This window comes from Micromys minutus (genome assembly GCF_963924665.1).
Source record: "Micromys minutus genome assembly, chromosome: 25".
Lineage (NCBI taxonomy): Eukaryota > Metazoa > Chordata > Mammalia > Rodentia > Muridae > Micromys > Micromys minutus.
The window spans coordinates 2,864,877-2,875,146 of record NC_137960.1 but is presented as its reverse complement, the minus strand read 5'-3'; the positions used below and the strand labels follow the sequence as shown (position 1 = coordinate 2,875,146).

The following is a 10,270-nucleotide window of genomic DNA, read 5'->3' as shown; positions in this document are numbered from 1 at the left end:
GTCTATATAGTGAGCTCCAGGCTGGATAGACTACATAGGGAGACCATGACTCAAAAAGATAAAAATTTAAATAAATTCAGATTCTGTCCTTGGGACTCAATGAGGACAAGCTACTTCCAACAGACTGTACAAAAAAAAGATTGAAGGTTGACACACAGTTTAAGGGAGGCTATCTCTAGCCTTAAGGACTAGCCTGGCCTCACAGGCTGAAGGACAAAGCAGGATGGGTAGAAGATGGGTTGGGGAGGGATCGGTCCTGGCTCCGCCCTTCCCACTGAAGAGCCATGGAGAGCCCAGGTCCTGGTGAGCCACCCTTAGTGCAAGCGCCCTACACTGTTCTGTTGCTACCACTGGGGACAAGCCTTCAAGACCCAGGGGCCCAGAACTTCTTCCTCTGGGTGAGTACTAGACCAATGAGGTCTTAGAACATCCCCTTCCCTGATCTGTCCTTGATACATTCCTCTCAACTCTGAGAACCCACAGGCTTCCTCCATGTCCCCTGGCCATTCAAGTCCTCAGTGGAGAGCCTGCGCTCACTCTTGGTGATCAGAGAGTGAGCTCGTTAGAGATTGCCTTATCTAGGGTCCTCTAGGAATGAGAAGTTCTGGCCTGTGTCTCCTTTCTAAGCCAGCTGCAGATGATGCAGGCTCTGGAGAGGAAACAAGATGCTCTGTGGCAGGGCCTGGAGCTGCTGGAGCACGGCCAAGCCTGGTTCGCAGACCGTCTGAGGGAGACACAGCAACGGCAGCTGCAGCTGGGGGCCCTTGGTGAAGTAGGGGGCAGCCTTCCATACATGGGCTGGGCAGGGAGAAATGGGGGGCGGGGGATGTGGACCTCGAAGTCTGCTCTGGCAAGGGAAGGGTTAACAGGCAGCGCTCATGAACTGGAATAGCATTAGAATGACAGGATGGCCACCATGTTCATTGTGCTGGAAGAGGCTGGTCTGCATTCCATTGAGAGGGACTCCATCTGAGCACCCCACAGAGAGCAAGAGAGTGGCCTGGGTGTGTCTCACAGGGCAGGGGATGGTCAGAGAGGTCCCATAAGGAACAGGAGCTGGGGTGGAGTGGGAAGGTTCCAGGCAGCTTGAAAGGAACTGGTGAGTGACCAGCAGTGAAGCAGCAGAAGGACCTGTCCCAGCACACGGTCACCCTCCAACCCCTCTAGGGCTTTCTGATGGCCTCATACTCAGAGGCTGACGCCCCTCAGTTAACCCAGATTCAAAAGGTGAATGCTTGTTTGCGCAGTCTGATTCAGAAGGTGAGTTTATTGTTGTTAATTTCTAGACTTCGGGGAGGGGCTTTGGGGCCGTATTGATTTAGCCTCGCCCACATCCACAGGAAAGGCCGGCAGCTGCACAGTCCAGGACCAGGAGGGGATGTCAAGGCAAGAGAACTGTGGCAGCGATGGGTAAACTGAGGCGTGTTGAGCCCTGGCTGACAAACCCACAGGGTGGGTGCCAGGTGCCAGGCTGGTTCTCTCTCTTTTAGGAGTTGTCAAAGCAGCAGAAAGGAGTCACCCAGTCCCCGGGAGCCGGGCTCCCCCAGGAGCAAAGGTTACCCTTGTGTAACCCTTCCTCCCTGTGCCTGTGAGGAAGGAGTGGGTTGGAGTTGGAATCCCCCCTGCCCCTGCCCTGCTTCTGCAATAAACAGCAGCTTTCTTTAAAAACGAGAGGAAAAGCCTTTGGCTGGGCTTCTGTTGGGGTTAGGAAAAGCACCTCAAGGGAAGCCCCGTCACCCCGGATCTCAATCCTGTGTGTGTTTGGTTGACAGGGGTTTTGAGCTAGGGTCTCATAGCTCAGGCTGGCCCTGCAGCAGTCCTCCCTGCTACAGGGACCACAGGTATGCACCGCTGTGTACACCTGTGCACTCATTTTAGAAAGTTAAGGGAGCCAGGCACACCTTTGATCCCAGCAGTAGGAAGACACACAGACGCAGGTAGAGCTCTGTGAGGCCAGCCTGGTCAAAAGAAAGATGAGGGACAAATGTGATAGAAGAAAAATCCCCAAACCAGGTGGGCAGGGCGGGGCCCTGAAGCCATGTGACCATCTCACCCACAGGGCAGGCTGAAAATGAGGCCTGATGTCTGTCCCTGTGTTACCAGGAGGTGCAGCCTAGCAGGAACAGCACCCCCCCAACTGTTCCCCACCAGGGTTTGCCCGCCATCCCTCCTCCGGCTCTGCCCTGAGTCACCAAAGTGGAAGGAGGCAAGACAGGGGTGGCAGGGGACAGCACGGGGGCAGCAGAGTGGGCAGGGGCGTCCAGCTGGTCCTGGGGAGAGGAGAGAGAAGGTGAAGAGAGCTGGGCCTCCACCCACCAGGCTCTGGCAGCTGAAGAGTGAGGAAGCACCTCACCTTCGCGGTCTGGGCCAGCACCAGGAGCCGGAGGAAGGCATGGGTTGGGGGCATCTGGCTGGCTCCCTGAGCCCCTGCAGTCACTGTCACTGTTACCGTCACCACACTGTCAGGGACTGCTGAATCTGGGACCTCTAGCCACAGGCGTCCCCAGGCAGACTCATTCAGTCCCAGGCGAGCCCTGAAGAGTGGACAGCCTCGGATCAGACAGAAGCTTCCTGCTCGGTCACAGCCAAGGGGGTGAAGCCAAGCACAGGACAAGATTGGAGACTGAGGGTCAGGTCCTCAAGCCCCAGCCCCTGTAGAACTGACTGGGTGGAGCCAGAATCCAAGCAGAGGCGAACAGAAGATTCACCTGGAGAGGTTGGAGGTGAGGGAGAAGTTAGGGTTCACGGATGTCCTAAGATCAAGATCCTGAGGGCCAGAGAAGCTGGCGATGTGGAGACTGAGAGGGGCTTTGCTGCCTGGAGTCAAGAAATCTGGCGGGCCACTGAGCTGCAGGGAAGGGCGGGTCAGGACAGCTGGTTCCAATCTCCCCAGCCCCGCCCACAGGTCTCCTCACCTCCAGAAGCACGGGGGCCACACTGCAAGGCTGGGGGGCAGTCCTCTGCAGGCCCTGTCCCCTTCCATCCTGACCAACCAGCTCCAGGGAGAAGGGTGCAGAGACAGACAGCAGTGTGGGCGGTAGTGAGGCCGCAAGGAGGCCTCGCTCGGGGGGCCCCACGGGCTCCAAGGACACCCGGCCCAGATGAGTGCCTTCTGGGACCCTTCGAAGGACAACATGGGAAAAGTGTGGCTGGCCATCCACAAGCTTCTGTCTGGAGCCGAGCCCTGTCACTTCCACCAGCAGCTGCATCTGGAGACCTGAGGTGAGAGGGAAAGACTATGGTGTGCATGAAGCTGGAGGAGGCGCAGGGTCATGGCCGTGTGCCTTGTGAAGCCATCAGGCCGGGGCTGCGGTCAGTGTTCTTTACTCATCAGACGGCACACGCGGTCATCTACGCACGACTACAGCGCAGTGGCCGGGGGCAGAGGTCAGTGGACAGCACTACCTGCGACTGGCTGAGTCAGGGGGTAGAGGCCAGGGTGGGGTCCATTCTCCACAGGGATGCCGAAATGAAAGAGGAAGTCCAGAGACGTCTGGGCTGGGAGGGGACGGGAGGCAGTCTGAGACTCTGACAGGACCATGGCGGCCACTGCTCACCACTGCCCCAGGAACCCCTCTCCTTACCTTGTACTCTCACCCGGGGGCTTCCCTCAGCTGCTACCTGGATCTCCCAAGACCCTGTCTGAGGGGGGTCAGTCATGGTCACTGTCCAGAATTGCCCAAAGCGACGAGTGTGGCCCAGAGGACCTGTGCCCTCCTCTGGGCCCTGGGACACCCCTTGGATGGGGACAAGACACTGTCACATGAAGTAATTCTTGTCTCTCTGCACAGCCCCCTTCCTTCTCCACTCTTGACTTTGCTGTCTGCCTTGAGCCCCACATTAGAGTACCTGCGGGGCTCTTGATCCAGAAGCTACTGATATCCCCGTGCATCCGGACTGTGACCTGCCAGAGCAGGCTGTCCACCACGAACACACACGGCTTCCCGGGGGTTAAGACCGGAGGCTCCAGGGGAAGAGTCACCTAGAGATATGATCAGGACCAAAGTGGAGAACGAGGAAAAGCACAGGGGTGGGGGTGGGAACACAGGTGAGGAGGGAGGGGGAAGACGACCTCCCACGGGGATGTCAGCGGGCTGATGAACCAGGGGCTGTGCTCGCTGACACAGCTGGAGGTGAGGGACTCAGAATGAGGCCACCATTCCTTGTTCTGCCTTCAAAGATGACAAATGGCTACATTTGGTGACTCACACTTCTAATCCCAGCACTAGGGAGGCAGAGGCAGGCAGATCTCTGTGAGTTTGCAACTAGCCTGGTCTACACAGTAAAATATCCAAGCTAGCCAGGGCTACATAGTAAGACCTTGTCTCAAAAACAAAACAACTAACCAACCAAACAAACAAACAAAAAACCGATTTCCCACGGCAGCCCTAGAGGCCAGGGTGCCGTATTCACATGAAAGGCAGGGAAGTAAGAAGCCATGGGTCTCTGGGAAGAGAAGAGTCCCTTCCTGATCTGTCAGAACTCCTCCTTTAAGAAGCACACAGCATCTCGGACCTCAGCTCTGGCTCTACTCACCAGAGCAGCCATGCTCTCCCCAACAATGGCAGCCACATCCCGAATGTGCTGGTCTTTAGTGAAGATCACCTCTCCCCCTGATGCCAGGGCTATTGCTTTATATGGTTCAAAACGCAAAGGAGACAAGGCCTCGCGCCGCACTCGGCCCCGAGCTCTCGATGGGTCTTCAGTTACTAGGAATGTCACCTGTGGCCAAATGACAACCCAATGCTTGGTGTAGCCAAGCAGCTCAGCCTGCATTGGTAACAAAGGTCTTACTGCCCCAGCAGATGTGGTGGGCGGGAGAACTCTTACCCTGTTTCAGAGGGAGCTTCCGGGAGCTTCATTTCCCGGCTTTGTTTTTAATTCTGTCTTTATATATACTGGCACTTGCTTCTTGTGTGTTGCACTAAGGATTAGACCCAGGGCCTCCGATGTAGACGCCACCGAACCAAGCCCACCCTTGTTTGCCCAACGAAGACAGAAAAGGTCCTTGTGCTCACAGATAAGCTCTACAGAAACCATAGTTGTCTCTTGTCTGTCCTCAGGGAAGTGGGAGTACGTGTGGTTAATAGCCTGTGCTCTGTGCTATCTGTGGGGACAGGCCTCACCCGAACCTCCCAGACGGCTGCGTGGATCCCAGACTTGTCCTCCCTAGGCCTTCTTTATCTTGAGTATTGTTTCCCAGTCTTGAGGAAGAGGTCACGAGTGATAAGTGTTGCCAGGAAACCTTTCCTCAAAGTTACACTGAATATTTAAATATGTCTAAAATAAACTGCCCAGGATCAGATTCTAGAAGTTTGAACCAACACTGCTCCCTTCTTGCTTCATTTAGTTTCTGCCCACCCTGGTGTCCACAGAGATCCTCACGACCCGTTCTTTGGATGGTTTATTGGACCTGTTTAATAAACTCGGTTCAGTTTTGCTGAGGGCATGGCCTCCCACTCTGGAGTATGCTAAAGATGCGGGGTGACCTTCCACGAGGCCGCTTTCTTTTGCATGCTCAGGTTGCTAACACTGCGCTCACCCTGCAGTTCCTCTCCCGAGTCAGGGATTCCACACGGTTGGTAAGAAAAGCATCCTTAGGGGAGGCGTCAGTGAAGACGAAGATGTCTGAGAGGGGAGGTGTATGATGCAGGGCTAGCTGGCAAGGAGGAAAAAGGCTCATGTTCAAAATGGTGGCACCAGGGGAATGGGTAGAGCCAGGGGGTGGGGGTGGGGCAGAGAACAAGGGAGCATGGCCCTGGAAGGAAGCCTGTGGATGTGGGAGAAGACAAGGGAGCGGGAGCGAGGGCAGAGCTCTGGCTCCTCCTGGTGGCAGGGCCTGGAAGGGCAGGCTAAGAGGGAAAGGGAGAGGCAGGAGAGGGAGCAGTCAGACCTCCAGGGCAGACAGGCACATCTCCGGCTCATCTCCACCCCCCAAGGCATGGATCTCATTGAGTTTCTGCCAGAAGCTGTCAGGGTCACTGGTGGTAAAGACAGGACCAAACCCTGGGCAGGAGGGAAGGAAGATGAGGTGAGTGAGGAGGAGGCCCAGAGGACCTCTACGGGAGCCGTGAGCCTCCTCCCCAAGGTGGATAACATAACCCAAACGCGGGTCCTCTGCAAGAGTAGCAAGTGCTCTAAAGTGCTGAGCCATTTCTCCAGCCCCCGCCTTTAAAGTTTAAGGAGAGAAAAGGACTCACCCGAGAGGCTACTTGGGAGACCTGAATGAGTCATGCGTTGTAAACCACAATACCTGGACACGGTAACGTTACTGACTCATGCGTCCACAAAGCACACTGTGAGTCCCTAGTCAACGCAGACACTATCCCTCTGTCCAGGAGGATAAACAGGCACAAACTGGCGTTTTACAGATGGTGAAGCACACAAATGGCCAGCCCAAGGGTGCAGAAAGACTAGTAGGGCCAGGCCAGGTAAGCCGACTTTGGGCTCAGAGGGAAAAAAAGTAGGAACAGTAATCTCTAACCTCCCCACACAACAGGCCCTTCATCTTATGTCTGACCTGGACAGCGGCTGAGCAGGTAAGAGAGCTTGCTGTCACTGCCCTGTTGCAAGGATCCGAGTTCCACTCTATATCAGGCCACTCAGGACCACCTGCAACTCCAGTTCCGGGGGATCTGACACCCTTTCCTGTCCTTCATACGTGTGCATGTGCAGATCAACTTAAAGGCGAAACAGCCACCCACATTTTTAAACAAAATGAACCCAAAAGGCGGATTAGCACAGAAGTCCAAGGAAGCCAGAGGCACGTGCCTAAGCAGGCGCTGGACTTGTAAGACCGCCCCCTACAGAGACAGCAGACAAGCTACTTTCATCTTCTACGTGGACACAGGTACCCAGTAAGGTCACCCAGGACAACAGGCAGAGGTCTCCACTATCCCTGTAGACCACCGCTACCTGGGTCATGGAAAGGCACCAGGATGTAGGAAGCGGGCTCCATGGGGCTGCCCTGCCGCTGCTCCACTATGCGGCGAGCCTGGATCTTGGCTGCATTGATTTCCTCGCCCATACTGCCTGTGGTGTCCAGGACAAAGCTGAGGCTGGAAGCTGGGGTGATGTCCAGCAGCCTGTGGTTCAAGTCAGAGTCGCAGTGAAGGGCCTGCCCAGTTCCTCAGTTCCCGCAGGCAGGAGCACTGACCCATTAGTGGTCTCCATGAGGCCACCACCCACCTGCAGAACCCCCGGTCTCCCAGGCGGCTTCGCAGGAGGCTGAAGGCCTGGGTGGAAGCTTGGAGTGCCACTTCTGCAGCCTGGGGGTGCAGCTTATGGTGTGGGGAGAAGCTTGGGGATGTGCTGTCCTTGTTGATGCCTCCTCGGGGTGGCTGGGAGCTGCTCTGGTCAAAGTGGCCTCCATGGCTACATTTCCCTAGATTAAGGAAAGAGATCTGGCACGTAAGAGTCAAACACTCGGTGCCTCCTAAAGACCATGGGAATTTTTCTGACCCTCAGCATGAGGGCATCAGGAAATAGTGACATTTTGTGAACGTCAAGCATTGTCAGAGTCGCTGTATTTAGTCTCCAACACTGACCAGGCAGCAGAGGACGACTCTGTCTCTTCAGCCTTCATCCACCCACTCTGTCTCTATTACACCACCCTCTCCTAAGTAGATGCAATCAGGACCTTGTGTTTAAGTCAAAGAAAGTGACTTTCTCCTCTTCCTTCTGGGAGCCTCCGCATCTGGTACCTGGAGGTTTGGGGGGATGCATTCCGAAGTAGCCTGAAGTGAGCAGTGTTGAGTCCAACATATTCCCAGGGCAGCTCAGCCCCTCACAGTCCGAGCAGGTAACATCTCCCACTGGGAACAGAAGCAGTGGCTGGAATCCAAGCCTCAGCCTGCTGGATTTATCCCTGGTTACCTAACATCTTCCTCTCCACTGGAAAGATAGAAAAGGCCACAGACACCTTGGCCAGGCTTTCTGCACTCGACCATTTGGAAGTCTGAGAGTGGGGCCGATGTGCACAACCCACAAGTGTGGGTACCAACCCTTTGGGGATTCTGCTCTCTGTGAACCACAGACAGGCTACGATCCCATAGTGGACAGGATGCAGCTCCCCGTAAGTTGGGAGCATGAGGGAGTCGAGAGAGAACGCCACCGGGCTGGCATGGTGGTCAAACAAGCCACATGCAAGACCGGTCTGAGGTCTGAGCTGATCCTGGACGTTTCCCTAGGTAGGGCTGAGAAGGCCACAGAACTCTTGTAGCCATTAGCTAGACTGAAGAACCTCATAACTCTTGCAGGGAAAAAGCACCATCCCATCCCGAGACTCCAGAAGGTGACAAGGCAATGGGTGCATGGGGACACGAGGCTCCCAGAATTCCCACCTCCAGAGTGGATCATGGCCATACCTTGTGCCAGGCTCCAGAGTTCCTGCCTTGGCCAGAGGAGGTGAGGGTGTGGCTGCCGCTCCCCCAGCTCTACCCAGTTGCTGTGGCTATAGAAATCCTGGTCCCCAGGAGAGAATGAAGGGGAACAAGGTACTGATTTGATCTAGTCAGGGTCAACATCTTAATATGCCACCCAGGGTCCAACCCCCCTGCTGTGCAGCCCCCACACCCTGACTTGTTCCTACCCAGAAAGTATTCCACCTGCTGCTCCTGTTTACTGTCCCCCTTCTGCTGAAAAGAGCTTTGCCCAGATGGGCACACCCCAGCCTTTCTGTCTTGGAGTATAAGCCACAGGCTTTCTAGCGATCCCGCAGATAAACCAACACCCCCACCCCCGGCAGGACAGAAGTGCTGCCAGCTTAGGAGGGGTGTGCTCCATCCTCCCAGAGTAGGGGAGGCAGGTTAAAAGCCCCCAGGGTCACCTGCAGGGCATGAAGTGCAGCCCCTAGGCGCTGGCGGGCCAAAGTATACTCTAGGGCTCTGGCAGCCACCAGGGTTTCCCGAAGGGCCCCCACCAAGCGAGTGCGCCCCTGGACTAGCCGTTCAGCATCAAAGTGGAGGTCGGGGTTGCTCTTGGAAGCTGGCAGGAAGTCTTGGGCTGCATTGGCACGAGACACCTCTCCTAAAGCTGCTCTGAACCGTCGGGAAGAGAACCCAGATCCAAAGTAGGCCACAAAGATGTCATCGGCGAGGAGGGTCCGGCCCTAGCAAGAGTGGTTAGGGAACGAGACTCCAGGAGTGGCTTGGATTCTACCACTGCCTGAGCCACCTTAGCAACTGGCACTCAAAGCTGAGTGTGACTAGAATGGAGGGTGAAGGGCCCCACAGGGGAGGGGCAGATTTGAACTGGCTGACCGGGCTAGCCTGGCACTCACTTTGTTGCCCAGGCTAGCCTTAAATAAACTTCAATTCTCCTTACTCAAGTGCTGGGATTACTGGTGTGTGCCACCACATTGCCCCTTGGTACAGACTTTACCAAGACTGAGGGACTCAGAATTGCAGAGGGTGGAAGTAAGTAGGTCAAAGGTAAGCCTCCTCTTGACAAGGGCCCTCTGAGACACCCCAGGGAACTGTAGAGTGAAAAGGTGTGAGAGGACCCAGGGCTGCTCACCCTGTAGTCCTCTGGACGGAGGGGTGGTCGGCCTGGGGGCGGCTGCTCCAGAAAGAGCTCCAGGGTGACATTGAGTGCAGCCTCCTCAGTCAGGTCTTGGTGAGTGATGGATCCCGGAGCAGCCAGAAGGCTCCAGATGTTGGGAAAGAAGGCAGATATTGGGGGCAACAGCAGCTGAAGCAGAAGCAGTATTGGGGGGCCCAGGTGGGACAGGGGTACCTCCACAGGGAACATGGCTGAATCATGGACCTAAGGAACAGAAGCACCTCGAGGGAAAAGGAAGCCACGGATTCCAGGGCAGGCCTGGCACCTGCTGTCCACTTCCTGCTTTGCTTTAAGTGCCCCATCTACTCCAGCCTGGTTCCCCACCCTGAACCTGTGCCCCGCACAACCCAAGGCCTGTCAGGCCAATAGACACGGGAGCCTCTCAAGGTTCTCCTGCACCGGGCTGAGCCCCAGCCCGGCCCCAGGGACAGGAAGTCTCCTCAGGCCTTGCCTACCTGGTTGCTGGGTCTCCTGGGCAGCGCTGGCCCCAGTGCAGCGTCACAGGGCACTTAGGTCAGAGTTATAATTAACTGGGCCTCAGTAGAGCGAGAGGGGGGCCCTTAGCAAGGGGTTGAGGACAGGCTGCCCGTCCCTCTCCCATTCATGCCAACCCAGGGCCAGAAGATGTAGTGAAAGCCAGGGCGGGGCCGGGGCGGGCCTCGCAGCCGCAGCAGCGCAGTGAGGTGAGCTGGGGAGGGAGGGAGCTGGC

The 10,270-nt window shown here is 56.2% G+C and overlaps 2 protein-coding genes across 3 annotated transcripts; one reads left to right on the top strand and one right to left on the bottom strand.

Annotated features, from left to right (window-relative positions):
- Positions 1-284: 284 nt before the first annotated feature.
- Positions 285-1,599, top strand: SAPCD1 (suppressor APC domain containing 1; the record flags this gene model as incomplete). The annotated part of the gene is made up of 4 exons (XM_080937823.1): positions 285-398; positions 632-772; positions 1,168-1,260; positions 1,491-1,599. 4 exons carry the CDS (start codon positions 285-287, stop codon positions 1,590-1,592), a joined length of 450 nt encoding a protein of 149 aa, XP_080793949.1. The 3' UTR covers positions 1,593-1,599.
- Positions 1,328-10,149, bottom strand: VWA7 (von Willebrand factor A domain containing 7). 2 transcript variants are annotated; one of them, XM_080937821.1, is made up of 17 exons: positions 10,017-10,149; positions 9,517-9,765; positions 8,828-9,109; positions 8,367-8,463; positions 7,704-7,814; positions 7,189-7,384; positions 6,916-7,085; positions 5,894-6,006; positions 5,543-5,659; positions 4,537-4,722; positions 3,850-3,982; positions 3,585-3,737; positions 3,406-3,498; positions 2,916-3,217; positions 2,709-2,848; positions 2,354-2,534; positions 1,328-2,270 (listed from the first exon to the last, which is right to left on the bottom strand). In XM_080937821.1, the coding sequence occupies exons 2-17, from the start codon at positions 9,748-9,750 to the stop codon at positions 2,097-2,099; spliced, it is 2,682 nt and encodes an 893-aa protein (XP_080793947.1). In that variant the 5' UTR covers positions 9,751-9,765; positions 10,017-10,149; the 3' UTR covers positions 1,328-2,096. The 2 variants fall into 2 exon arrangements, with proteins under 2 accessions (XP_080793947.1, XP_080793948.1); XM_080937822.1 differs by lacking the exons at positions 1,328-2,270; positions 2,709-2,848 and having other exon boundaries at positions 2,386-2,534.
- Positions 10,150-10,270: the final 121 nt, after the last annotated feature.